Genomic DNA, 27,790 nt, shown 5'->3' with positions numbered 1-27,790 from the left:
GACAAAGCACCCTTGTCCGCGGGCATTTCCACTCGAGCATTACTTGCAGCGGAAGTCGGAAGAGTCGAGATGTTTAGATCACCCCAAAACACAGTATACTCCTGTAAATCCGAGATATTACTCCTCAATTCTGGCTGAGTGGGCTGGTACCTTTCAGTCAATAAATTGTATGACCTTGCCCGAACGGCGATGCCCTGATAGGAAAAGTGAGAGCTTGATGCTATCTGATCATGATAAATCGTCCAACGCCACGGTCCTGTTAGGTATTGGATGATTGGCTGTTCATGCGGTCTTAGATTAAATGGGATACCAAAATATATGCGACGTCATCCACAGACAGCTGGAAGGCGTGGTCTAGACCATCATGCTTCTACGAAATAAGCTGCTGACGATTGACCGGGCCGAATCACTGCGCGCAGCACGGTTGTCGACGGGGCATCAAAATGACGACTACGCGCCTAATCACCTGACCCGGCCAGGATTTCTAAAAACTCATATCGCTATTTGAATATTGGAATTGAACTTTTCTAGCTGGCAATCTCCTATATCTACATCTATACCATTGTATATCTTGCCCGCTTTGAAAAATCATTTCTTCAACCAATCACACCACGACTCGGCTAAATTTGGATATGATTCTTCTCACGTAACTCTTGAATTTGATCTCAGGCCCACACCACCACCAATCAGCGCCCGTCGTGGGCTGTAGTGCACCGGATAGATTATCCTGGAGCGGACTTTGGACGGGCCGCAGGGGGGTCTGTGAGGGGGAGGTTTCCGATGGGGCCCCCCTCTCGAAACTAAAATCTGACAGGCATAAAGCAACTAGGGTATGGATCCACCGCTGCGGTCTCCTCCGAGGCGGTGCCCCAATCACTTTTCGATCACAGGCGTCGAAATTGCGTAATTGATTGAAGAACAAGGGACTGCATTTGGCTGCAGATGGAGAATATGAGCCCGGGTAAAGTGTGATGAAAGACGGACAGAAGCCGCGCTCACATGCTTGCGGGCCATGTTTTTCCAGTGGTTTCTCATCGTCGCAGCATGTTGTGGAATTGACGCCGATAAGAGGGGACATGCTTCCTATCAGGCTGGTAGCGTTATGCACGCCCTATCTCTTCGCGATATTTGTGGGCGTGTAGCATCTGAGTGCAACAAACACATCCTATCCAGTCTATCGCTGAAAGCACAAGCCAGAGCCAGCGCACGAAGAAGTGATGGGCGATGCCGCAACTCGCAGCTGGGACACAGTTGTCCCTTGCCAGATGAATCGAAGTCGCCCCTAATGCGCGTGGCCCGCCATCGACTGCATTCTAAATACCCCTGTTACTACATCTCTGCGCCTTTAAACAAAGTACCAATGTATTGTACGAGGCATGTATCTGCACAGCGCTCGGTGTAGAGATAAGAAATCCGTGTATTGTGCCATACCTGTGTTCGTGGAAGTTCGCTACTTGGTGTCTTCCGAAGCGGTGACCCTCACTTGTGCATTGATGCTTCTTGACTCTGCGGTGCTCCTGTTCGAAGGGGAAGGATGCCGGGCTGTTTCCTACACCTACACTTCACTAGAAAAAGTAATGTATCGCTGTAACATTTTTCCAACAGATTGTGGACCTCTGATCCCCCCCCCCCAAGCACAAGGGCGAATATACCACCTTCTACCGCCCTGGGAGAGACTATCAATTGCACCGCGAAGAAAAAAACAAAGTCAACCTGAAAATTCAATCCGAAGAATCACGTATAATAAACACAGTCTCCTTCACCAAGCTAGCGGGGAACTCCTAGTCCGCACCGCTCCCAGGAATTCCGGACGGATCGTGCCGATCCAGGTGACGATGATGGCCAGTGATTCGCATGGCGCGACCCACCCACTAGGCCTCACCAAAGCCCGAGGCTGTCAAGTCGGGTCGACCCCCAACCCATTTCCTAGCAGGTTTTGGTTTAATTTTTGAATTGTGGATTATATTTGTACTTAGATATATAAAGTAAGATTTCTTAGTAGATATTCGCAGATAAATAAGGATATAAATACTAGAAGCTCCAGTAGATTATAAAATCGACGTTGCATGTGACAATTAAAAATCAGTATCCAAAATGACTGATTATTCAAGATATTCCAACCATGTTACAGGAATAATAAAAACAACAAATATACTAAAGCTAGCTTTCTACAATCTCTATCTTACACAGGATAAGCAGTGGACTTTGATAAGAAAAAGATATATGAATTTAATTAGAAGCTTTAGCTCAGTCCTATAGAAGTTTTCATTATTATTTGTCTAGGTTCACGTCATTGAAACTTTGAAGTTTTGTTACATATGTGTACTGTTTTTCATCGACTATATACATAGACACGACTAGTTAAACCTCTTTCTAACAGCGTAAGTAACCAACTTGACGATAAATATCTTCTGACTGGCCACTCTCCCGTATCAATTCAGTCTGGTGGAAGGAATCTCACGTGTCTGGATCCATTTATCATTTTATCTCTCCTTCTGCCTCTCGTATTGTAGACTCAATCTCAAAATCATAAATCAATCCTTTAAATATAGCCAACTCCCTAGCCAACAGGCTATATGCCGCGCAGACATTCGGATCAGCCCCGGCCTAAAGAAAAAGTTTAATATACTCTACCCATATATAGCCACCAAGTTGGCTGGCAGGGTGGTAAAAATAGGTCTCTATATACATCTAAAGGAGAGTATAGTGTTCTCTATATTCTACATTGAAATGCCTCTCGTCTTCTGAAACGAGCAGAAAGTCAACGCAACCGAAGTAACAGTAGATAAAAAGAAAACAGCAAAGTAGAGCTATCGGAGCTGCACTTTCTCAGCCATAAAACGACCAAATCATCGGCGCTTTTCTTCGTCTGAAGGCAGAGTATTATAAAAAAGACTCCGTCCGCTCTAATCGAGATTTTTCAGATCAGCACCCTTTTGTTCGAACATATGCAACAAGCACAGACTAAGTACATCAACTTCGGCCTCCTCTTCGTCACGGCATCGGGCCACTGCCGAGAGGCGACAAGGCCCGCGGGCTGCAGCCGGTCGACCAAGCGTTGCACGGCGGCTTCACAGCCCCAATATATGGCTGTCTTATCGGCTGTATACAGTCTTCCGTCCTCACCAAGACGCCCTAATTACATACAGCAGAATCCATCGGCTGATACATCATCTTGGCCGGGGTCCGCTTTTGTGTTAAGCAGAAGCTCTCTCCGTCCCGGAGACTTCAACATAACAGCTAAATGCAGCGGCGGCAAACAGATATCACCATACAACTCACAGCATTTCTGGTCGTCATCAGATCCGTGATATTAGATGCCGAGGAATATCGGGGCGGTTGTTGTCGATTGCGATGTGAAAGGGTGTATCGGGAGCTGTGGGCAGATTTACAGAATCTACAGAAGCAAGAAGAGCAGCGATGGCAGACAGGTTGCCTACCCGGGTCCATTCTACAGTTACATGAATAGGTAGTATCTAACAAATTGCAATGCGGTGGAGGAGATAGGCTATAAAGAATGTCCAAAAACAAGATATAATCCCCAAGATGAATCAATATTAATAGGTGTAATCATTGGTCCTTGCAGTGAATTCCAACCACACTATCACCCGGACAAGTCCCTATCTGCCTTACTAGCTACACATGGGTGGCCTAAAAGGCACCCTTCCCTATCTTCCCCAAATCATCTCACCTATGATTCTATCTGGAAAGTTCTCAATTTCGAAATTTAGTCTTCTGGGCCGCGGAACGACTCAGCTCCGCCAAAGACATATTGCCCAGGATCTCAAAGACCGCCACATCCGCCCCGATGCGCTTCCCGAACCAATTGCGCAGCTCGACCGCCACCAAAGAATTGATGCCGTTTGCATGCACCGGCCGATCCACGTCGATCTCCTCCACGGGAAGGCCCAGGATCTGCGCCAGCTTAGCCACGACCCACTGCACGATCTGCGCCGCGGCCACCGCGACGGACGGGCTCGCTCGCAGCACGCTCGCGGCATCCGCACCCGCTCCGGACTTTCCCGCTACTTCTGCCGCGGCCCCAAGGGCTGAGGAAGGGGCGGCGGGATCCGGAGTCGGCAGGTGAGATTCGACGAGGTGGAGGGGCCGGAAATACGGCCGGTGCATCCAGTAGGGCGGGTCGAAGCCCTTGGCCTCCATCGCGGCGGGGCATTCGATGCCCACCACGACCTGCGCTTCGGTGGGCGACGGCCGGGCGGTGGCGGCGTCGCAGTAGTGGGTCAGCAGCGCGTGCAGGTCGGCCGGGGTAACGTCCATGAAGTAGCCCAGACGGCGTAGCGAGTCCAGCATGCCGGCCGTCTCGGCCACGACCCCCTCGCCGACCATCATGCCCAAGTCGATGGCGACGGCTCTCTCCCCGAGCTGCACCCGGTACCGCGCCAGCGCATCCTTGAAGGTGTTCCCGGCGCAGTAGTTGGATTGACTGGGGGCGCCGAGCACCCCGCCGATCGACGAGAGGAGCACGAAGAAATCCATCCCCTTCGGGAGGAGAGCGTGCAGGTTCCATGAGCCGAAGACCTTGGGTCGTGTGCTGATGATGAAGTCCTCGTATGTCATGTTCGTGAATACGGCATCCTGAAGGGTTGGGCTGGGTGAGCGAATGTTTTCTTCTGGGTGGGGGGAGTTTCGAAAAAGAAAAAAGAAAAAAGAAAAGAAACAAAGGGTCGTCGTCACTCACTCTCAGCACCATGGTGCACTGGAGGCATCCTCGGATGGGAGGCAACTTAGAGGCATGCTCCTTCAATACATCGGCGAGTGAATTCGGCTGGATGATATCGCATGTCGGCGCCACCACCGTGACCCCGAGCACACCGAGATCCTGAACCAGCTGGCGCGCCGACTCGGACCGGGCCCCGGAGCGGGATAAAACGAGGAGATTCCGCGCTCCTCGACCTGCCATCCATCAACACATGCTCCGGCCCAGGCCGCCAAAGCCACCTGCAATCACATATGTCGCGTTCGCGTTGAACTGGTATTGTGATTTGTTGCGCATATCAGCCTGCATGGTGGTCAATCCATTGATGAGTTTTGTTGTCTTGGAGAATGTTTTATCAAACAAGAAAAAAAAAAAAAAAAGAGAATTCTCATAGCTGCACTCACCGATACGGACTGCTGTGGGCCTAGATCTAGCACTACCCACCGGATATCTGACTTTTCTGCACGGTTTGTAGGGTTTGGGCAAGCTCCGAAGCCGCGAGGACTTTCAGCGGCGTCACCGGAACCACGGACCCGTCTAGCATAAGCTGTGACAGTTGCCGTAGAAGCTGCTGGACGATCGCGGGTTTCTGGCCATGGAGCTTAGTTACGTCCACGGCAGCAAGGGTGATACACCTGGACGCGGCGTTTCGGAGGAGACAGGGATGGTCATGCGGCCGATTGTTAGAAAAGTCTAAGCTGACCAGCGTGCCAAACGGTGCCAAGGCATCCAGCGATCCTTCCAACTCCTGGCTGTCGAAATTCAAGACCATATCCACCCCTCCTTCTGAGATAGCCTGCCAGATGTCATTGACTATCTCGAGGGCACCCTGGTGCTCGGAAAGGATGAACTCCGGGGAAAGGTTGAATTTTGCTCGCAAGATCTCTCGCTTCTCCTGGCTATGCTCTGTGACGAGGATTTAGCGCCCATGAGCTGAGCAAGCTGCTTAGCCAGCTGACCGACCGCGTTGGCTGCATGGCGCACAAGAACGGAGTCATCGGTCGAGATGCGTCCCAGAGTGCGTAGAGCATAAAGGGCCATCAACCCCGCCGTCGGGAGTGCGGCCGCCTGCACGAAAGAGATCTGCGGCAGCAAGGGAGCCGCAAACGCCACCGGCAGGCGCAGGAACGTGCGGCAGCAGGTGGGATATCGCAGGAAGACGCGGTCGCCGGCCTGGAACCCACTGCGCGAGCCCGCCTGCAGGACCTCCCCAGCACCCTCGGAGAAGATCCCGGTCTTGTCGTCGTCGTCGTCGCCCGGGGCCTGCCCCGAGGCAATGAGATAGTTGGCGTGACCGACCCCACCGCGTGCACGTGCACGAGAATCTCCGACTCGTCCAGATCGCCACGCTGAGGCGTTTCCTCCATCTCTTCAACATTGAGCTGAACCAAGGGGACTGGATGTATATCCCGAAGGATAAGCGCTACTCCCTCAGAGTCGGGCCTCTCGGAGCAAGCATGTGCTACTGCTATCATTGCTGCCACGCAGGTCGCGCATTGAACCCCACAAAACCGATTGACGATGTATCCTTCATGCGCGTTCGCCGTTTCATGCAGTAACAACCTGCGGTCGATGACACGGTCAATTTCTTGGTACCGTTTGCTGCGAATCTCCTCATAGCAGTAGCCGAAACAAAATGACTTGTTCCACAGTTCCACGGCAAATCTCAGTAACCATGTCAATCTATGCCCATGTCAGGTGCGAAGCCTTTTGTCGTTACTTGGAAACCAAAAACCAGCAAATTCAAGGTTGATGGACTGGGATGCTCTGTATAACGTCTAGGGCGGTACTGTTCAAATTGATTTCACTGGCAATACGCTATTGCAATTCTTCGCATTTTGAAAAGCTTCTAAGAGCGTTGATAGTCGTCTCTTTGGCTTGAGGCCGGGGTCTAGTTCAGTCCTGCCGTTTAGGTAAAATCAAAAAAGGTCAACCTTTGCACCGTTTTGCCATCATCTGTACTTTGTTTGCACTGGAGTTCGGTCTGCAACGCGTTGTCCAAAGAAATCAATGATTGTACTAGCCCATCTTCGTTCACCAGCGTGACTGGGATTGTTATTTAGATTCTCGAATCGATCCGGCTGAGCCGAGGGGTCCGAATACCCGACCTCGGAGGCTCACGGGGGTCAACCAAGTTGATCAGCATCGGGTCTTTCTGTTTATTCAAGTATTGAAGCACTTATTTTTGCACATTAGACATGTGTTTTAGATCCTGATCAATATTTGATACATGAAGATTCTTGGGAAGATTAAATCAAGAAATATGATATGAAATATCGACCTTAGCGACCGAATTATCACTCAAACTAGTCGACATTCCCATCCGGCTTCCGCCGTAACCGGACCCGTTGGGGCCGTAAGCTAGGCGGGAGGGGCTTTACCGCAGTGGAGACGAGCACGGAGGGATAAACATGGGAGATGGCTTGGGAGCGTAATGCTCCTTCCAGACGCGCAAGCCAAGGAGGCTAGGATTGGAGCAACAAGAAAGTGGGTTCGGGTTGCATTGCATTAGCCCTAGCCCCCATAAACCTATCTACTTGGTTTCTTTGTCTGTTGACCCATAGAATCCAACTACTCCACATATACTTTAGTTAAGCGACCAGGCCAGCCGATGCACCAACAAGAGATGCAATGTGAACCCCAACCAACTAACTAATAAGCACGTAACAAATTAGCGTCCATTTAGGAGCATATCCATAATCGCACCATCCCCTCACCCCTGTGCAGTCCTTCATATAAAGCAACCGATCAAGCAACAGGCAACCACCCATTCCTCCCCTCAAACCCTCCCTCCCCTCTCATTTCCCCAATAGCTTTCCAACGCTCTTACCCCCAAAGATGCCCACTCAACCCACCATTGTCCTCGTCCACGGCGCCTGGCACACTCCGGCCAACTACGCCCCTTTCATCACCGCCCTCGAGTCGCGGGGCTTCACCGTCCACTGCCCCCACCTGCCCAGCTGCACCAACACCTCCCCACCACCGGCCACCTACCAAGACGACGTGGCCACCGTCCGCAACCTGGTCACCACCCTCGTCAACAACGGCGAGCGCGTCCTCATGATCCTGCACTCCTACGGCGGCGCCATCGGCACCGACGCAGCCCAAGGCCTGGACTGGCCCTCGCGCGCAGCAGCCGGCCAACCAGGCGGGATCATCCACCTCCTCTACCTCTGCGCCTACATCCAACGCCCCGGCCGCACCGTGTGGGACGTGATCACCGAGGCCCAGATGACGGGCTTCTGGCCGCAGTTTGTTCGGGACCACGCGGACGGTTCCACCTTCCCCGTCGACCCCGTCCAGCTGTTCCTAGGGGACTGCGACGAGAAGCAAGTGGCCGCCGCGTTGCCGCATCTCGTGCGCAGTCCGCTGAGCGCCTTCCATACGCAGAGCGTCGGGGATGCGTGGCGGAGGCTGCCGGTGACCTACCTCACCACGACGAAGGATTACTCCGTGCCCCGCGTGTACCAGGATATCATGCTGAAGCATGTCGCAGAGGACGGGGTGACGGTCCGCGTGGTGGAGGTGGATACCGCGCACAGTGTGTTTTTGTCGAGACGCGACGAAGTGCTGCGGTTGGTGGAGGAGGCGGGGCGGGATGAGCGGAATCCTTGATTATGGGTGGTCACGTTTGTGTTGGGTGGTGTTAACTGCAAGTTGAGTTTGTAGGATCGGGGTACGGTTCTTGTCGTGTTGGGGGATACGGCGGGTGGCAGCGAAACCACGGGGGTCTATTGATATACAGTGGGGCGTAATGGATGCGGTAACTAGCACTACGTTATGCTTGATATGCCGCTCTAAATATTGAACCTTATCAAGATATGTATCTTCAACAATCCCCAAAGGATGTTGGATTGATAAGCCACCTGTGGAACAATCACTAGCATTTTGAACATCCATGCCCAGGTTGATAACCTCGATTGAGAAACTATCTTAACTCCATGCCACCAATCTATCATAAAATCATCCTACGAACACATTTATTCGCTTGTACATACTCATCACAGTTTCTGCAGAGCCCATCCATCGGGTTACATGTAATCATCACACCATAACCCTCAAAACGAGAACCCTCTTCTGTCTTCCTTTTCTCAAGCAATCGTCTCTATCGCTACGGCAAAGCGCACACCTTCAAGAATTGACATGTGCAGCTACTTCTCACTGTCAATGTGCTGCGACTCGAAAGACGAACTCCTCCTTGCCTCTGCCCCCTGCCCCGCCCGTTGGCGTCTCACCTCTGTTAGGGCCTTCAGGCCCGTTGGACTCTGGACAAGCAGTCTCCCCCATCTGCGTTCTAGACGGATTCTCGTATAGCATACACAAACGCACTCCGCACACGAGCCCGTTCGTGTTCGATATTCTCCTTCACCGTCAAGGGCCTGGGAGGAGGTCCTCACAAAAAGCACCACTGGCGGTAGGGACCCCCCGGCCACATTCCCGCCTATCTGGCAGTGACCGCAATATCCACCTGACGTTTGATCTTTTAGATCTTATACAAGAATTAGGGGAGCGAAAACCGCTCGATGGGGATGGATCTCGTAGTCACGTCTACTGGTAGTCTAATCCGGGTGGGGTTGTGAAGAGTTGGGGAACTACTTACATGTATGTATGCTTTCAGCTGCATAGCTCGGTTAGGAGCTCCACACCCGACATCGGGTATCCAATCCTAAGATGGGTAGGGAGCGAACATCTGCTCCAGCTAAAGAGTTCTCGAATCCATCCAGGCTGAGCCCCGGGTCCAAGCAAACACGAGGGCTACCGGGCGCACGGTAGCTCAAGATTGAGTTTCTTTGTTCATTGATCTGTACGGTGGCTTTTTAAATTCTTCCACTCGATTCCAAAGATTTGAGGCGATCTTCTCGTACAACGATGGATAGGTTTCAATCCCCCAACACTCTCTGCCAATCAAAACATTGCGTCTTCATCAATAGCCTGGACCAGCACAAACACATACCAAAAAGTCCCCGTCCAGCCAACAAGAAGATTACCTCACAGCGCGTGATGCAGAACCCCGCAAGCCAACCCCATTCCGACCCCCGAGTGCACTATAAAAGCCACCACGAGTACAACTCCGCAGACCGACTACTTACCCAACCTACCATTCCAGTCCCAACCCTATGCATATCAAGCCACAACCTTCCCACCATCACTTGCAACACCCTCTTTGAGAGATCATGAAGCCCACCACAATCCTCCTCGCAACCATCCTCCCCGCCCTAGCCATATCAGCAGCCGCCCCCGACCCCGACCCCGAACCCGAAGCCCCCGATACCGCGCCGGACGTCGATCTCAGCGAAAGAGCGGACGCCAACCCCCCCAAGACATGCAAGATCAACAAGGCGAATCCCCCGGATATCGCCCCATTCTGGGAGCTCCCCTGCGCGTGCACCGGGCGTGCAGGGCAGTGGACCCTCGGGACCGATATCAAGCTTGTCTGCCGGACGGAGGTTGCTGGGACGTAAGTTTTGGAAAAACATCCTTGCCTTTTCCCGTGTCCCCATCCGTCAGGGGGCTTTGGGCTTGGTGCATGGCGCATACTATCCCCAAACGGGGTTCCTCTCCCTCTCAGGGGTACTAATGAGTTCTGGTGATGCTAGGGATTGGTATAAGACCAAATCCGGGTTCTGGGTCCGGAACCTGAAGGCTGGAACGCCCGGACCGGGATGTAAGGGTAAGTAGAGACGATCCACCCACTCCTTCCCGGTCAGCCTAACAAGACCCTCATCTGATCGATTCATCAACAGGCGGGATCCCTGCGGGGCTGCCGAACTGCGATATCTGAACTTGGGTCACAGGGACAGGGACTTCTTCTTCGAGGTCCTTGCCTGCTTGCCCCGGATCCCGGCGGCAGCCACTCACTCACTCACTCACTCACTCACTCACCACAAAATGGAATGCTGGGTCATTTCACCTGATCGGTCAACGCACATGAATGAATGTTATTTTGATAGCGTCAATCCCTCCAAAAGTGACCTACTTTGGTTGCAAGGTTCGGAATTAGGGCACCGTGCTTCAGTCACTTATGCAATATGCGTACTTGCTTGGCAGAATGTTACATCCAGCCCATAAGAGGTATATAATCAAGCCTCGCATCGCATGACATCGCATCTATTCTGCTGTGTGAGATCCCATAGTGTTATCCTCGGTGAACTTGTTCGTTAGCTTGCACGGCAGCCTTTTCTCCCCAGAATGTCCTAAACGCTTGGCATAAACAGGATGATCCCTGATTGTTCTAGCGCCTGTACGAGAAGACTAGCAGCCGAAAGAATTTGAACGCGATAGCGAGTACCATTCGAGAATCCATAGGCAGTCAGTATTTCCAATTCAGAAAGAAGATCGACAGGATGGATTCTAGTCTGCACTACCCAAACCCGGGATAAATCATTATAGTTTATGCGCATATCTCCACGGAGTTATTTCTTCGCCGCACAGTTCCCTGCTGCTTTTAAGTACTGGTCTCCCCAGCTATTTCTCGGCGTGTATCGTGTCATTCTCAAACGGGTGAGGACTGGGGTTGTGGAACTGGTCTGTGAAGCCGGAGATGGATCTCATGGGTATCCTCGTATAGATGCAGGCGGATCAGAGGCAGAAGTGGGTCATGATGGGGAGGATAAGAGGGCGATCCACAGGATTGGAGACAGTCGGATCGAAAGAGAGTGTGTTGTCGGGCTGAACTGGCTGTTTGCGGCTGCTGGACTGCTGGAGCTGATGAGCAACGGTCGCCACTTCGCAAGTTACAACTACGTATAAACTAAGCGAAGTGGTTGCAAAGTCTTCGAAATTGAGCTGACCCGCGATGAATCATTGCTTCTTGTTAAGATCTGCTATGCCCCAACCCTTGTATAATAGATCTAGATCCATCACTCTGGTCAAAAATACCATGTCTCCTCTAATTCAAATCCCAGCATTGAGGCTACCGGATGTAACATAGCGTCAGTCACAGCATTTCACAATTCTAAACACCGATGCAGAAATATGACTTACCACGTTTTGAATCACCACGGTGGTCCCATCCGTCACCTGCGTCCGCACCAACTGCCGCCCATCCGTGGCGGCCGGCACGAATGGGTTAGGGTTGATGACCGGTCTGCCCGCAGTGCCCCCTGTGCACGGCACCACATCGCCCAGCGCCGCCCGGGGAATTCCGTCCGTTAGCCCGGCATCCAGCTTATACTGGTTGGCTGTGTTCAGGAGGTACGTCTTGATTGCTTGGGACATGCTTCCCAGCCCGTTGGCCATGAACTGCGTCCGCAGGTCCGGCTGGGACAGATAGTAGGCGACCATGCCGGCCGTGATGGCGGTCGCCTGGGAGGTGCCCGCCGGCTCGACCGCGTAGACATTCAGCTGCGAGGTGTCCACCCCTTGGTCGTTGTATCCCACAGTCGCGCAGTCGACGTTGGTGCCGATATTGTAAAGGGTGAGAATGCCGCGCTGCTCTTCGTCGCGGGACTGCGAGGTCGGGTTGCGACTGTTATCGAACAGAGCGTTTCCGACGACGATCAGGGGCGTGTCGGCGCCGCCCTTGCCCCGGGGGTACAGGTAGTTGAGATCCAATTGCGCAGGCTCACGTTGCTGGGTTGCATCGTTCCCCGCGCTGCAGATCACCGCAACACCGAGGTCATAGAACCACTGCAGATATTTGTCGAAGACGTCCCGATACGGCTCGTCAAGCGGATTGAGACTTCCGCCCCAGAGGAATGCCTGCCGAGGACCGCCTTTTTCATGAGGTTTTGGTTAGCAGGGAGAAGAAGGGTAGAAATAAGGTACACGAGAGGGAAAGGCAGACTTACCGAAAGACATGGAGATGACGGCGTTGCCCTGGGCGCCATTGTTCACAATATGCCGGTAAATCTCATGGAAGACAAAGGCCGCCCGGCGGGCGCGCATTTCCAGTATCACCCCAGATTTGGATATAACCAGCTCGACAGCGACGAGCCGGGCAGTTTTGCCCATCGAGTGATACGCCCCTGTCGCGAGGGAGGCCATACATGTTCCGTGGCCATTCCGGGGTACGATCGTTAGCCCCGTCTTCCGAGTACCTACGTCGTCCACGCCGAAGCTGTCATATAGCCGGTCGGCAAAGGACTTGATAGGGCAATGTCAGCATATACCGCAGGCTCCGGACATAGCTGTGTGGCTCTCAACTTACCTCATGCCCAGCCAGGAAGGCGGAGTCAATGACATAGACAATGGGCGCGCCGTTGGCGTTCGCATTCGAGGGATCATTGTAAAGCAAGTCGTCGAAGCTCAGATAGTTCCCATACAGGTTGCTGTACCGTGATACCTGAGAAAGCCATTGGAGATGGCCGGGGCTCTGCTGTTGGAGATAGAAGCGACTGTTGGCCGTCGGCTCGATGCGTGCCTGAAGGTGCGGCTGCCTTTCTGTGGCGTTCAGGTTGTCGTTCTTCAACCACGGCTCGTCAAGGGGATTGTTCGTAGAGCCAGGATGCCAGGATCCCGCTGGGGTAGCGCTATACGACCTCTTCTTCGCTGATACCGCGTCATCCAGGGTATCGTCGTTGCTATCCAGGTCAATTTCTCCATCGACACTCCACGCGTCAACGATGGGATTGCTATTGAACATTTCGGCGGTGCATTGATCGACGATTCCCATGTAGACGAACTATAGTCACAATGCCTTGGTAAGTACGAGCCGCGGTAGGTGGGGAGTTCAAAGCGAGAAGCTTACGTTCGGCTGCCACGACTCGGTAAATTGAAGAGCCTCGGGATCTTTTGGCAGGGTTGCGACGAAGTCTTGGAACTCCTGAACAGTTGTTCCTTCCACCGTCATGATAATGACCGGACTCGTGGTAGCTGTAGCGGCACAGGAGGTGGAGGAGGTGGAAGAGGATGTGGTGGAAGTCGCCGTGGTCATCATGGTGGTGGTGGTGGGCATGATGGTCGGTGTCGCGACGGGTGGCGATCCGTTACTTTCGAACAACGCGGCCAGAGTTGCCAAGACGAGGACTATGCGATATATAAATGAGTACTAGGTCCAGAACGGCGGTTCTGACACAAAGGCTTACAGATTCCAGTTGCCGATGCAGCCGCAGAGACAGGGAGTCCGATAGCATTGATCTGTCAAGGTTAGGTCAACATGTTCGTCGTTTGGGAGATATCACGCAGACAGACCGTTATCCTAAGTTGAGAAATACTCGCTGCGGCGTCGATGGCCGGGGCAAGGCCAGCAGCAATGGCATCAGAGAGCTCGACGAGATTGGCATTGATATCACGGATCACCTCGATCATTTGGCTCTGGAGGGCATCCACTAGTGTCCAAAACTGTGAGAATGCTAGCCATGGCCATGAAAGAATCGAACATACCTGCATTATCCCACTCCTCAAACGCATCTTCCGACACGCGCGGATCGTCTTCATCAATGGTATCCAGGCGCCGTCCCAACGTCAGCAACCTGTCACCGTTTGACTTTGCCGCCGACAGACTACTCGACGCCTCATTTGCATCACTCTGATCTCCCATCATCTGCAGCTCAATCTGCTCATACTCACTCTGATCCGCACGCTTCACCTTGGCCGAAGAAGACTGCAACAGACCCTGCAGCGTCTCCAGATGGTTCTGGTATGATTCGAGCACTTGCAGCGCCTGCCAGACACTCGCGTTGTACTGGTGAATGGCGTCTGCCAGCTCCGCGTAGGTGGGATCCTCCCAGGTTCGATCAGCGTAGATCTGCACGCGGTTTCCCCCGCCGCAGGTCTCGCCCGCGTTGCCGGAACAGAGCATGTTGCAGTCGCTGTCCGAGTAGGCTGTTCCGTCGTGGATGGTGTTTCCGACGAAACATTGTCTGGAAGGTTATCGTTAGTCTGTCTACAATATAATGCATGAGGTTTATAGGGACCGTACCTGCTATATTCGACACCCGCGTATCGCCATGCACCGGCTTTGGCGAGGGATACGCAGGCCTCGACCGTCATACCCGTGGCGTCCTCTTTCGAGTCGGCTACCAGAACGCGGGGGCTCTCTTGGTCGGAGTAGCAGCCTAGGAAGGAGAAAGAGTCCACTTGGGTTGGTTGGGTCGGGGTTGAAGAGGCAGATGAGGTGGTCGTGGTCGTGGTGGACCTCGATGTCGTCGAAGTGGAAGAGGTTGAGGAAGTGGTAGTGGTCGTCTTGGAAGTGGTAGAGGTGGAAGTAGTAGTCGTGGTAGACTTGCTAGTTGTAGTCGTGGTGCTTGTGGTGCTTTTCGTGGCAGTACTCGTCGTAGTGGTCGAGGAAGGCACGACCGGCGGCAGAGAGGTCGTCGTACTCGAAGACGTCGTTTTTGTAGTGGTCGTAGTAGTCGACTCAGCACCGCCGACACATTGATTGCTACCACAAGTCTGACCTGGGCTGCAAACGTTGCACGCGGTTCCAATACTGCACTGAATGCTGGGAAAGTCGCAGCAGACTGCGTCAGACGTGTAACAGTTGCCATGGCTGCGCCAAACGTCAGCAAGAAGCCCAGCCTAGATATATTCACAAATAAACCAAAGCTCACCAGCATAGACCACTATCACAGCCAACACCTTGTAGCGTCGTAGGATTCAAAGCACACCATTGCAACCCGGGCGGCGCGCAGGCGTAGTTGCCCTCGAAATTGATGCACGTCTCCCCGGACGGACAGACCACATCGCTCGGGCAGTCCGACTGCTGGCAAAAGAAGCCATCGGGGCAAGAGGGATCTGCCGACGACGTTGCGCGACGGACAATTTTGGGTGCTGATAGAGGGGATCTTAGGGGACCAGCGGCGGAAGACGCCACGAGGCCCAAGGCATATAGCCAGGCTACTGTCCTGCCCACGGTCATCTTGTTGATGCGCAGATGACCCAAAGCCTATTGATACTCAGTCAGTGGTCCCTGACTCTGAAGGAATGCATTGTGTTCTTATAGTAGAGCCTCTGACCAGGGAATGGTGTCGGAGCAGCAACCCTGATAGGACGGGCTGCCACGCGAGCTGAACAACCGGACCCGCTATACAGTCAGAACTAATATAGGGACATGGATTTTTCTTCACGCCAAGCCATGAAAACGAGGTGGTGACTATCCTCGTCTATTGGGAACCATCAGCCTCAGGGACACTAAAGGACACTAAGAGGCACTAACCCGCCGCTAAAAGCAGGGGTTTGTGCCTCATGATCCCCATAAACCCTTACGCAGCTCGTGTTCGGTAATTTGCTTACGCTCGGCAGCTGAAGTAGATTACTGATCCGCCTCCACTACTACGGCGCATATGGTTTCTGCATGACTCGTCCCTGCAGATATATAGTAAATAGTTCCCTTGCGTGTTAAGTTTGAGGGGAGCTTCACCTCACTCATTTGCTAGTTCACAACCGGCCATGTCCCGGTTGTATGCCCTCTTAGGGCTCCTCGCCTCCGCGGCCGCCCTCAACCCCTCCTGCAGCCCCGGGGGCAACTTCGACCTCACCAAATGGAACCTCCAACTCCCCACGGGAAGCACGGGGAGTCCTCAGACGATCTCGGGGTCGTCGTTAGCCGGATGCAGCGGCTACAGCAGCAGCGTCTTCTACACGGACGGCTCGACCGGCGAGCTGGTCATGACGGTGCCGGGGTCCCCGTCGAGTGCGGGCTGCGTCACCACGCCCAACAGCAAGCACTGCCGGACCGAGTTTCGCGAAATCAGCCCGTCCAGCTGGAGTCCCAGCAATGGGAACAATCGCCTGCGGGTGACCTTGTCGGTGCCGCAGCCGGACGACTCGTCGCATGGGACGGTGATCGGACAGATCCATATCGATGACTCGATCTCTTCGTGAGTACCAGCTTCCTACCGTTGACTTGACATGAATGCTCATTCGATTGCAGAAAGCCCGTCTGCGAGTTGTTCTACAGCTCCTCCGGCCAAATTACGATGGGGGTGGAGCGCACCCGCGCCGGCGGCGAACTGCTCTACACCACCATCGCCACCATCCCCGTGGGCACGAGCTTCACCTACGAGATCCGGTACGAGAGCGCCCAGCTCTCGGTGGCGGTCAACGACGGCGGGTTTGTGCAGCTCTCCCAGTACGAGCTGGCCAACCCCAACAGCTACTTCAAGGTGGGCAACTACAACCAGGGCGACTCGTACTCCGAGGTGCGCATCCAGTCGATCACCGTGACGCACGGGTCGGCCGCCTCAAACACGGGCTCCGCGCATCCCGTGTCGACCATCTCCGTGGCCGGGATCGGGCCGCGGGAGGTTCTGTATGCGCTCGACGCGACGGTGAAGCCGTACCCGTCGCCGACGGGGGCGTGCGCCGCGGCGCCGACCAAGTACTCGGACAGCACGGTCAACCTGCGGTTGTACTATGAAGATAACTGCTGCCATGATGTGGAGACGGCGCATATTGGGACATTCAACGTGTGCCATAACTCCGATGGTCCGTTTGCCTCGATTGAGCAGGCTGTCGGGGCGAATCTGTTCGACCGCGGCATCCATATCGTCGCCTGGGATGGGTTGGACTGCACCGGGGGCTCGACCAGTTTTAGTTTGAGTAACAGCAAGGGGTGTCAGGCCGTGACCAGCGGGACCAGATACCAGAGCTTCATGATCAGCGAGCCGCAGACGTGTGCGGTGACGGGCCCGGCCATCGCGAGCGACAACACGGTGACGATGGAGCTGTATTCGGATGTGGGCTGCTGCACCACGGTGGAGACGATCAAGATGGGCAACACAGGGACGTGCCATGAGGCGGACGCGGCGTTTCACTCGTTCAGCCAGGCGGTAGGCACCAACGAGTTTGGGTGGAATATCCACATCCACACCTTCACCGAGTCTGGGTGTCAGGGCACGTACGACTCGTTCTCGCTGTCGAACGCGGCCACCTGCAACAAGAATGGGGTCGCGTGGAAGAGCTTCATGATCGCGCAGGACTGCGCGCGGCACGATCTGACGGCCAAGAATGACAATACCGTGTCGTTGGCGCTGTATCGCGACGGCGAGTGCTGCGTGTTCAATGGCGAGGATATCGACCTGGGGACCGTGGGCAGCTGCCACAATGCCAACGACAAGTTTGGGAGCATCACCCAGGCGGTCGGACAGAACATGTTCGGGAAAAACGTCCATGTTCAGCTCTTCGAAGGGGCTGATTGCACGGGGACGATGAAGGACCACAGTCTGACAAACGCGGACGGGTGGTGCAGTGCGGGCGGCGTGGATGAGGAGTTCCAGAGTTTTTGGATCAAGAAGCAGTGTGATACGCACGAGCTGTCTGTGACTGGCAGTTATGAGGTGGCGCTGGCCTTCTGGCAGGATGGGAACTGCTGTGAGTATCAGACTGAAGCCCAGCAGGGCCGGTTCGTGATCGGCGAGTGCCGCAACACCGAGGCGCCGTTTGGCAGCGTCACGCAGGCCGTGGGCCAGGACGTGTTTGGGAATAACATTCACATCCAGGTGTACGAGGGTCTGGGCTGCACCGGGTCGAGCAAGCGATTCAGTCTCACGAATGCGGATGGGTGGTGCAGTGACGGGGGGGTGGCCGAGCAATATCAGAGCTACAGCATTGCGCCAGAGTGCGGGTGGAAGGATCCTGCGAATACCAACGCCAACACCGTCACCATCGAGTTATACTCCGACGTGTCCTGCTGCTCATATGTCAGCGAGACGGTTCTTGGTGTTGCCAGTACTTGTCATAATGCCCCATCGAGCGGTTCCGTGGCTGGGATGGGCATTGGGGCCGGTTCTTCGTGGGATGGTGCGCTGCTGGAGCTTTACGGTGAGAAGGATTGTGCAGGAGACTTCAAGTATTTCGAGTTGTCGGGAGACCTTGCTGGGGCATGTGCTGTTACCGGAGGTGTAGTGGCCAGCTGGCGTTTAGTGGAGAGTCAGCAGGTCAGCAGCTGATTTAGGATAGTAGTAGGAATAGAGGTCTAACTTTTGTAGATCCAAGACAGCCTACTGAGCCGGTAGAATCATGTCAAAGAAGTATAGATGAGAACTTGTATAGTGAGATTTTGTCAAAGGTCGATTTTTTCACTGGCTGTATGGAAGATCACTCATCTTGTCTGGGTTTGTCTGCCCTGGACTATATATAATGATAGTTGTGAGTGGCGAATGAATCCAAATCAAGAGAACACTCCCAAGCAAGAACATGGTCATGTTAGAAATCTATCTAAATCTCTTGTTCCAATAGTATAGAGCGTTACTTGAAGGACAATCGTTGAATCATATATAGACCCCACAGAGAAGACTAAAAGAGATCAAATAATACAGGGATTGAATCTTATAGATACCAGGGAGACAGCCCGACCCCCTTCTCAAGACAGAACCCAAAGACAAATTAGAACATCATATAGAATCATGGGGCTTTGAAGGATTCCGGGGGGGAACCCCCGGACCCCCCTTTTTCTCTCAGAATAACAAATAAGCTACAAAGTCTGACACGAGAATAACTTCCCAAGGTTCCCGGGGAGAACCCCCGGACCCCCCTTTTTCTCTCAGAATAACAAATAAGCTACGAAGTCTGGCACGGGAAAACTTCCTGGAGTTCCGAGAGAGACCCCCGGACCCCCCTTCTAATGAGAAGTCTACCAAAGGAATCTACTGCGCGATGTACAAGAATAAAGAATTATAGGATACCCGGGGAGACCACCAGCCCCCCTTCCCCTCTCAAACCAAACCAACCGAACAACAAAACCACACACAAGAATGCACAGAATAATTAAGAAGCCAGGGAAGACCCCATGACACATGTATTGTACCAAAACAAGCAGCAGAAACGACGACATCGTCTCGAGAAGAGATATCAAGAGACACCGGGGGAGACACCCGGACCCCCCTCTCTCCCCAAGACCACCGACGACCTCACAAGACAATCACTCAATCTCCACAACCTCAACCCCCTCTCTCACAGCCTCATTATTCCCCGGAACAAACGGCAACGCCCCCCTCAACCCCACCAGGAACCTCTCCACGAAACCATCATCATCCACCGGGCCGCGGATACACTCCACCAGCGCGACCCCCTCCCCCTCCTCCTCATCGCCCGACCCCAGCGACCCAGCATAATCCACCCTGTACCCGAACGCCACCTCAGGCGCCCCCTCCCACGCCGCGCCCACCGTCACCAACCCGACGACATCGACCCCGTCGCGCACGACTACCGGCCAGCACTCCCAGAGCACGCGCTTGCGGCGCGCCAGCTCCGCCTCCCGGCAGGGATCCGGGAGGAAGGTGGCGCGCTCCGGCGCGGCGGTGGGGTAGGGCTGGCGTTCCTCGCGGGGATGCGGGCAGATCACGATCAGGAAGATGCCGTGGGCGGGCGTGGAGACGGCCAGCTGGGTGTAGTGCAGGGTCAGGTCGCCCGGGTAGTTGGTTTCGCGCGGGGTGGCGGTGATGGTGTAGGTTTGGGTCTCGGTGTCCGGGAAGAGGCTGCGCAGGCGGTGGAGCCATTCGGCGTAGCGGTTGGCGGGCCCCATTTTTGCGGTTGATCTTGGTAAGTTGGTTGGGTTGTTGGTTAGACGGTGTTGAGGGTGTGGGTGCTTTGTGTGGTTAGTGGGTTGGGGCTGTTTGTTTGTTGCTCAAAGGGAGGTAGAGAGGTAGACGGAGGTTTTATATCTTACTTCTTTGCTGGGGTTCAATCGAGATTGGAGGTTTGTTCTGTGGTGGTGGGATGGCTGCAAAGGACTAGCTGGTGAAGACCGGTTTGTTCTTTGTGAGAGGGCTCTGATCAGGACTGTGCTTTGTTCACTCTCTCTGTCTTGGTTGGCAAAGTCGAGAGAGTATCAGTTGTGGTGATATGGATGTGAAGGTGGGAGTGAGTAGAATCGCTGTTGATGGAGATAACAACTTCACACTGGAGCTATGACCTGGGCCTGGAGACGGCTACGCAACAGTTCATCGGTGTAGCTTTGTTCCTGGTTCTTACTATACTAGGCTTGTTGCTGCTTGCTACACTTCTCACCCTCTGTATCGAACTCACTATCAAGTTGATATCAACTGAGAATCTCCCGCCAAACGTCCAACACCCCAAAGAGCAACCAACTTGAAAGAGTACCACCACCCATAAAGAGCCACCGCTCCTCACACATATGTAAATAGCCCTCTCATATTGCCCCCGGAATGACCTCGAAACCATCATCAACCTCCACCAAAAAACAACCTACGACACACACACTAGAGTCACCACTCAAACCAAACAACAAACCCTCCCACGACAATGGACTTCCCATGGCCGCCCCCAAGCCCACCAAGCGGCAGCAACGCCAGCCTGGCCGACGAACTACCAGACTACAGCACCTCGCCCACCGTATGGCTTGCCGCAGTCGCCAGGAAGGTCTACCCGGCCTCCGACTGCTACCACGGGTGGGACATCCAAATCACCACCGAGGCAGCAGCCCCGGCCTCCTCCTCTGAGGACCACCACAGCACCCCCCGCTGCGACGTGATCACGATTTCCCATTCCGCGTCGCGCACCGTGCTGATCCTGGTCGCCGGCCCGGACGATGATGAGGTTTCCCTCGAGTCCCCGCGATCCGAAGCAGAAGAAAAAGCAGACGCCACCGCCATCATCTGGCAGCGCCGCCGGGCGTGTCTGCAGCAGCAGTGGGAACGCCACAACCTGGGCGACGAGTCCGACGAGACCAAGGCGCCGTCCATCCACGGCGCCGTGCTCGTCCGCGGCCAGCTCATCTTCGGGGAGTACCCGGGCTCTGCCAGCCCATCGTGGGTCAACACCACGGATAACGATGCCCCGTTGGAGCCATGGCGATTGTCCGAGAATGAAGGCAGGGCCTGGTTTGCCGATAAGCTGCTGGAGATCCGGTTGTCTGCCGGGGAGCCCCGCTATGAGGTGGCGTACTGGGTCTGGACGAAGCTGGGACTGTCGTATGCGGACTGGTTGAATCTTGGGAAATACGACCCGCTTGAGTTTGAGTAAGCAATTCACCTCACCCACCCCATTTGTGGTTGTGTCATGGTCTGAGGTGGTCATAGTCTGAGGAAGATTTCACAATTGAATTTCAAAGATATTCTGATATTATAAGTTTGATGCATCGTAGTAACTACACCTTACTGCAACTTTATTCCTTTTTCTTGTCCGCGAGTTCGCCCTCCTCGGCGAACCGCAGGCGCTTGCCGTACACCCACTTGGTGCGGCCGAGAAGAGTCCCCGCCGCGAATCCCAAGTACGCGCCTGCCAGGATGGTGATGGGGAAGGCTTGCCACGGACGGTCCCTATGGATCATTAGCATGTCATATGAACCGACTAGTATCACCCTTGAACCCTGCACTGCACGCCCAGACACTGCATCCCACTCAAACAAATAGGCAATGAACTCACCAGTCTAATGGAATAGGCACCGCGCCCAACCAAGCCCCAACGCAAGTCCCCAACGCCGCCCCCCACACGGCATCAGCCGGCCGACCGGCGCCCCAGACCTCCCTCCAGACCGCCCCATCAACCCCATGCACGTAAACCAAGGGCACGGCTGCCAGGAGAGCCATATGCGCCGCACAGAGCGCCGTCTGGGCATGATGCGTGGTGAACGGGGCGCCGAAGAGAACGAGGAGGATGGCCAGAACCGGGGTGGCCAAGAGGGCCGTCAGGATGAGGGCGAGGAGTGAAGGCTGGACGAGTTCGCACATTAGCATGGTCTTATCTAGTACATCGTAGCAGTAAGAGTAGCATAGATTCTGCTACGCTTGCACATGTCACAATAATCTTGCAAGAAAAAGCACTTACAATAACCTTCCCTCCCAATCCACCCAGCACCCCCACCCCTACGCCCGCGCCCGCGCCGCCGCTTCCACCACCACCGCCCTTGCGACGCGCAGGCCGTCCCGGACGGAGAATGATGTTGCTCGAGCTGGAGCTTGTTCCGGAGGGGGTCGCACCGGAGGAGCTGCTGCCCGGGTTGTTGTCAAGCGACCCGCCCGCCGGTGGGAGACAGATGATCGCAAACACGACCTGACTGGCGGCCAGGAACGGAAGCGCGTTCAACATCTCCGACACGGGATCGTTGACGAGTTGAGGGAAGCGGACGGCGAATCCCAAGAGAACGGCCGCGGGGTGGGCGAAGGAATAAATGCGCGCGAGCTGCGAGGGGAGGATGCGAACGGGGGGTGAGGACTTGAGGATCGGCGGGGGGCCGCCGCCGCTGTTGCTGCTGCTGCTACTGCTGCTGTTGCTGCTGCTGCTGCTGCTGTTGTTGTTGTTGCCGTGGATAGCGGACATTGCTCCGGTCGCTGTGGGTGAGGGAGGAGAGGAGACCATCTTGTGCGCCAGAAATTGACAAGAAACAAAGCTGTCAAGATGAGGTGGAGGCAGCTCGGGGAAAAAGAAGCTGAGAGAAGGAGAGAAGGGGAACCCCCGGAGAAGGCGGAAGCGGAAAGAATCGAAAAACGGGGCCGGGTGCCTCAGGTGTCAACACCTCGGGGGTACATACAGTAAAACAGTACAGTACAAACAGTACAAACTAGTTAGTCTAACCACTGCATCGCGCGCGCACATTGACCACAAACCAGGTGAATACAACCTACACTGACACAACTCTTTTACTCTTCTACTCGTTACTCATCTACTTATCACACAGCGAGATTCTGTACGTCTACATCGCTTTTATTCAGCGCTACCCTTTCCCGAACTAATCAATACATACATCAGTCGTAACCCATAAAGCATCAGGCGCAGCTGCAGCCAAAGTATGGCAACACATTCCTCCCTGCACACCCTCATACATAACTTCGCCTGTCTCATCTAGGACAGTTCTCGTCATCCAAAATCCGGAACATAACAAAGGAAAAAGTACGCAGAAATTCTATGACGGTACACTAGGCCCCGGTCCGGACTCAGCCTTCTCTTCGTGAACCGTCTGCAATGGCTCAGAAGGAGGCGTTGCTGTTACAGCCTCAGCGGAGTCTGTGGGGTGATCCGTGGGTATTGTTGGTACAGTAGGCTCAAACCCGGCCACTTTAGTCTCCAGAGGTTCAGCGCCCGGCTCAGGGACAGAGTCAGTGCCAGGCGCAAGGCTAGGCTCAGCACTAGGCTCCGTACTTGGCTCAGTGCCAGGTTCGGTGCTGGGCTCAGTGTTCGGCTCAGTGCTAGGCTCAGTGGAACTGGTCTCCGTAGGAACAGCAGCTGGGGCATCGGAAGCGGCCGGGACCACGGAAGCCTCAGCAGCAGGTGCAGGGACAGCAGACGTCATGACTGGGCTCTCAGGCATGTGAGGCTCTTCGGGAATCGGTGGCGGGAGTCCAGAGCCAGGCAGAGGTGACACCGGAGAACCGACGCTCGCATCCTTGGGCTGGCTAGTCGAATCGATCGGTGCCGGTCGGTGTCGCACATCTGTAGCTGAAGGTGAGAGCAGTTGCGTTGAGATAATCGAATCCGCGTCGTTCACAGGACTGCGCGTGCGATCGCGCTCCGTGGATTCCTTGACGCCATCTCGCACTTGAGCAACCTTGGCTTTGAATTTCCCAAACAGACTACGCTTTTCCGGCTCCGACGCCAACGACGCTTCTCGCGAGCCCCCGGGGTTGCTGACTTCGGCGTCGAGACTTAATGGTTGGTAGCTCGGGTCGTTGGCAAACTGCTGCAGGTCTGACGGGGAGCTCCTGCTGGCATGGTGCCAGCTGCCGATCGAGCTGGTACTCCGGTCTGCGCCCGGAGTCGACGCCATGAGCGGGGGCGAACCCAAGCCCAGGCCAATTTGCTCATTGCTGCGCTTGGACGACCGTGGGAATCGCCAGCTGCGGCGGTGTTCCTTGCGTTCTGCGCGCGACGCCTCTTCCGCCGCATCTACATCCGAGTAGTCCGTGAACGACGACCGGGAGTTCATCGACGGGGTGCGAGATCCGTAGGGTCGGAGCGAGGTGTCGCCCATCTGGCCGCCCTCAGTCTGCGAAGCCTGCTTTTCGGGCCGACCTTCTCGCGGTGGGCTCAGTTCATCGGAACTAGTGGTTTGGGGAGGACGAGGAGTTGCACCGCCCACCTCATTGCCAGCATCCGTCGACCGAGGCCCATGCAGAATCGCGGCCAACCCAGGCTCGGATGTCGCGGCTTGCAGCGAATGAGAAGAGCTCTGCGCACTCTCGCTCGCGCTGCCGGGAATTCGTTTCTTCTTCAACCGATTCGGCTGTCGGGGTTCCCGGCCTTCTCCGCTCGGCGGTGGTGATTTGGAGAAGAAACTCGACAGCTTGCGCTCCCGCGTCGGAGTCACCACAGCGGGCGGGGGAGATACCGTTCGCGCAGCGGGAGGCAGGCCTTCATGCAGTACCGGTCGCTCTGTGACTGGTTTTAGTGGCACGGGCTTCTCGGTTGGAGTTGACCCATTTTCAACGTTCGCCCTGGGAATCGGTCCATGGGTCGACGAGTGAACATAGACAACCCCCACCCCAGTGCCTGTCGTTGCAGGTGGAGATTGGGGGTTGCTGGGCTGTGGGCTAACCGCTGGTTGAGGGTTGCTCGGTTGTGGGGGAACTGCTTGCTCGGGTACTGCTGGCGCAGGGGTCGATTGCACGGGAGGCCGGCCTGGCATGAGCTGCGCAGGGATGGGCGGCCTAGACGCAGGCTGCGCTTCGCTGGGTGGAGGGACAGGAGAGGGCTGGGTGTTATTAATGGTGGTAACGTTAGGTGGTGATTGGATGGTAGTACTGGAGGTGCTGGACGGGGTTTTGTCCTCCTCCTCAACCGTGGGTGGCGCACGGCTGGACGATCGGGAATGTTGCGCGGAGGTGCGATTCGACGAGTTCAACCCGGTCGACTCAACAACCCGTCCATAGCGATGGGGAGGAATGGCCGGGGACATCTTGGAGGGCAAGGTGTTGCTGCGATGCACACCCGCTCCACTCATCGAGGGTGGCGTCGCCGGGCTGGCGTTGTTCGAGTTGCGCGAATTCCGCGACGAGACAGACACATTCCTGCGAAGGCTTTCGTACTTGCGGAAGCTCTCCCCGCCGCCACTAGCACTCGAGACGGAGCGGCGGATGTTGGTGGAATGAGTAGTGGGCCGGCGCGTCACACCTCCTTCGACCTCCTTGAGTGTTTGTTCATCAGCAGCCGTCCCGTTCATTCCGAACAAGAAATGGTCCTGATTCTCAATCAGGAAGATCAGCACATCCTGGCTCAGCTTGTATTCGTCCGGCGACATGTCGTGTTGCGGATGCGACAGCAGCCCGGGCTGGAAAATAGCGGACAGGTTGGCGGAGGTCATGCGGTTCTGGTCCGATTTCGATGCGAAAACCGCGAGAAGATCCAGAATGTAGAGGAGCAATTGCTTGTTCAGAGGGGGCAACTCGCGGATCAGCTGTTGGTACGCGGCAACGGCCTTCGCATGATCAAAGGCCTCCGACTCGTTGGGAGGGGCATTGTTCTGCATTTGTTCTTGAACTTGTCTTTGGTAGGTGCGGAGCGGCTCGCGGAAACGTTCGTAAAAGTCCAAGGGGACGATCGGCTCTGGTAGTTGGTTCAGGTAGCGTCGCAGCACGTTGGCTGCGTCGTGCACTGTGTATCCCGTCCAGTCGAGGCCTTTGCCATATCGCTCGGGGGAGTCGAACACCTCTTGAAGGTCCTTGATGCGTTTGGCAGACCCGCTGAGACGAAAGATACCCTCAACGTCGGTCGCTAGACCCCTGGATCAGTCCTGGTCAGAATCAGCGAAGAGCAAGACCGGCATACCTTTCTCCTTCAAGAACACTCCACACTTGGCCACCACGATAGGCACATAGCCGTAGATGAAGCTCTCTCCGTTATCGTTGGTCAGCGAAATGGCGACATTGGCGTACTTGATGCTGACGTTGAGCGGGACGCCGAAGATACCCTGCGGTTTCTCTATAGATTCATGATCAGCGCATGACCCGCAAAAAAAAAAAAGACTCTCGGCTAGAGTAATGGAAACAGGCAGTCGGACTCTGTCCGATGCTAAGGGGAGCAGACCGGGCCTGGACCGGATGCGAGTCATGGTGTCTCCCAGCAGTGACGCAGATCAACAGCAGATGACCGCATCGCATCTGGCACCACCCTTGCACTGCAGCCTCCCAGGCCTCAGCCTCAGATGTGTTCCTCCACGCAAACATACCTTTCGGTTCCTCCTTGCGAGTGTTCCTTTTGAACTGCCTCCACCAGGAAGCCAGATCCCGTTTCGAAGGCGGCGAGGTTGCGATGACGTCTGGCTGGGCAGTCGGAGGCGGAAGTGGGTGCAGCGGCTCCACGCCCGCGTGCGATTTGCCCGTGACCATGGTGAGGAGGAAATGCGCGACGGAGACGAGGGTTGGGAGGAAGGGGGGGGGGGAGAGGGGCGAGATGCGACACTGGCGGTATTGAAATAGAGAAAGTAGCGACACGACCAGACCAGACCAGACCAGACCCAGCTAGCAAAAAAGAAAAAAAAACCGAGGCTGCTGTCACCGCCCTCGCGTTGGCGCAAGAAATTCCGGGGCTGGGAAGCGTTGATCCCAAAATAGCACGAGGGCTAGTCAGGCAGCGGATTTAGGTGCCGCGCCGGAGGGGAAACAGCGTACAATGGGAGGGGAAACCCGGGGAAATGGGCCCAGGTACGTCTCGAACGGTGTATGGCGGCCGAGGGGAAGGGAAACGAGAAAGAGAGAGAAACGGGGGAGGGAGAATGTGAGAGGGGTGGATAGAAGGGGGAGAGAAAAGAAATCAGGAGGAGGAGGAGGAAGAGGAAGAAGAAGAGGAAGAAAGGGAGACGAACAGGCAGGGATGATAGATGAGCGGGCGGGATGAAAGGGGAGCGAGCCAGAGCGTCACAGTTAGGTAGAGTAAGTTAGTTAAGTGGTAAGTGGTAATGAAGTAAGAGAGGGAAGCCACAAAAGCGAATCAATCGATTTCTCGATAGACACGGGGACGAAACGCTGCACAACCTGTCAGGTGTTGAATTTTGGGAGAGTGGTTGTTGTTGGAGGTGGGCTTTTTTTGGTGTTTTTCTTTCTTTTTTTTTAGAGGTAAAGAGAAAGGAGGTAGGTAGAGAGAGGTACTGTACTGTAGGTGATAAAAAGAGGGAAGATTATCACACTTGACGTTGTCGTCGTCGTCGTCAGTTTTGCACACACCCACACTCTCACTCGTTCCCAATCACTAGCAGACCACGCACACACAATCCACTTCAAGAGTGGACTGACAGAGAGA

The 27,790-nt window shown here is 54.9% G+C and overlaps 8 protein-coding genes across 8 annotated transcripts; 4 read left to right on the top strand and 4 right to left on the bottom strand.

The window, feature by feature from the left end:
- Positions 1-3,533: 3,533 nt before the first annotated feature.
- Positions 3,534-5,284, bottom strand: BO72DRAFT_201795 (KR-domain-containing protein). Its single transcript, XM_040939602.1, has 3 exons — positions 5,122-5,284; positions 4,700-5,020; positions 3,534-4,596 (listed from the first exon to the last, which is right to left on the bottom strand). Exons 2-3 carry the CDS (start codon positions 4,919-4,921, stop codon positions 3,715-3,717), a joined length of 1,104 nt encoding a protein of 367 aa, XP_040798426.1. The 5' UTR covers positions 4,922-5,020; positions 5,122-5,284; the 3' UTR covers positions 3,534-3,714.
- A 2,218-nt stretch (positions 5,285-7,502) lies between these two features.
- Positions 7,503-8,618, top strand: BO72DRAFT_450676 (alpha/beta hydrolase). Its single transcript, XM_040945309.1, has one exon. The coding sequence runs from the start codon at positions 7,556-7,558 to the stop codon at positions 8,330-8,332; it is 777 nt and encodes a 258-aa protein (XP_040798425.1). The 5' UTR covers positions 7,503-7,555; the 3' UTR covers positions 8,333-8,618.
- A 1,273-nt stretch (positions 8,619-9,891) lies between these two features.
- BO72DRAFT_488180 (uncharacterized protein) lies at positions 9,892-10,719 on the top strand (the record flags this gene model as incomplete). Its single annotated transcript, XM_040948027.1, has 3 exons — positions 9,892-10,175; positions 10,315-10,388; positions 10,462-10,719. 3 exons carry the CDS (start codon positions 9,892-9,894, stop codon positions 10,497-10,499), a joined length of 396 nt encoding a protein of 131 aa, XP_040798424.1. The 3' UTR covers positions 10,500-10,719.
- Positions 10,720-11,565: 846 nt separating this feature from the next.
- BO72DRAFT_515847 (uncharacterized protein) lies at positions 11,566-15,518 on the bottom strand (the record flags this gene model as incomplete). The annotated part of the gene is made up of 10 exons (XM_040949558.1): positions 11,566-11,630; positions 11,702-12,432; positions 12,508-12,802; positions 12,867-13,340; positions 13,407-13,684; positions 13,744-13,795; positions 13,850-13,986; positions 14,042-14,520; positions 14,580-15,149; positions 15,211-15,518. The coding sequence occupies 10 exons, from the start codon at positions 15,516-15,518 to the stop codon at positions 11,607-11,609; spliced, it is 3,348 nt and encodes a 1,115-aa protein (XP_040798423.1). The 3' UTR covers positions 11,566-11,606.
- Positions 15,519-16,048: 530 nt separating this feature from the next.
- BO72DRAFT_384744 (polysaccharide lyase family 7 protein) lies at positions 16,049-16,830 on the top strand (the record flags this gene model as incomplete). Its single annotated transcript, XM_040941560.1, has 2 exons — positions 16,049-16,479; positions 16,533-16,830. Coding segments are annotated over 2 exons (729 nt in total), but the record flags the coding sequence as incomplete, so codon positions are not given.
- A 2,690-nt stretch (positions 16,831-19,520) lies between these two features.
- Positions 19,521-20,123, bottom strand: BO72DRAFT_461226 (uncharacterized protein; the record flags this gene model as incomplete). The annotated part of the gene is made up of 1 exon (XM_040946513.1): positions 19,521-20,123. The coding sequence occupies one exon, from the start codon at positions 20,121-20,123 to the stop codon at positions 19,521-19,523; it is 603 nt and encodes a 200-aa protein (XP_040798421.1).
- Positions 20,124-20,863: 740 nt separating this feature from the next.
- On the top strand, positions 20,864-21,583 carry BO72DRAFT_461225 (uncharacterized protein; the record flags this gene model as incomplete). Its single annotated transcript, XM_040946512.1, has 1 exon — positions 20,864-21,583. The coding sequence occupies one exon, from the start codon at positions 20,864-20,866 to the stop codon at positions 21,581-21,583; it is 720 nt and encodes a 239-aa protein (XP_040798420.1).
- Positions 21,584-21,725: 142 nt separating this feature from the next.
- BO72DRAFT_470797 (putative Rho GTPase activator (Sac7)) lies at positions 21,726-26,880 on the bottom strand (the record flags this gene model as incomplete). Its single annotated transcript, XM_040947052.1, has 8 exons — positions 21,726-21,879; positions 21,986-22,272; positions 22,388-22,918; positions 23,652-24,845; positions 25,164-25,451; positions 25,482-26,266; positions 26,321-26,473; positions 26,721-26,880. 8 exons carry the CDS (start codon positions 26,878-26,880, stop codon positions 21,726-21,728), a joined length of 3,552 nt encoding a protein of 1,183 aa, XP_040798419.1.
- Positions 26,881-27,790: the final 910 nt, after the last annotated feature.

The sequence above is a fragment of the Aspergillus fijiensis genome (genome assembly GCF_003184825.1).
Source record: "Aspergillus fijiensis CBS 313.89 unplaced genomic scaffold BO72scaffold_48, whole genome shotgun sequence".
NCBI classification, from domain to species: Eukaryota; Fungi; Ascomycota; class Eurotiomycetes; order Eurotiales; family Aspergillaceae; genus Aspergillus; species Aspergillus fijiensis.
The sequence above is the reverse complement of the archived record's forward strand: the minus strand, read 5'-3'. Positions and strand labels throughout refer to the sequence as shown.

What these genes read in the sequence shown, in the direction of transcription:
- BO72DRAFT_201795 (XM_040939602.1), bottom strand. Translation starts at nt 4,921, where the DNA reads ATGGCAGGTCGAGGAGCGCGGAATCTCCTCGTTTTATCCCGCTCCGGG. An exon ending in AGTGCACCATGGTGCTGAGA is followed by an intron (nt 4,597 to 4,699) that starts GTGAGTGACGAC and finishes CCAACCCTTCAG; the next exon opens with GATGCCGTATTCACGAACAT.
- BO72DRAFT_450676 (XM_040945309.1), top strand. Translation starts at nt 7,556, where the DNA reads ATGCCCACTCAACCCACCATTGTCCTCGTCCACGGCGCCTGGCACACT.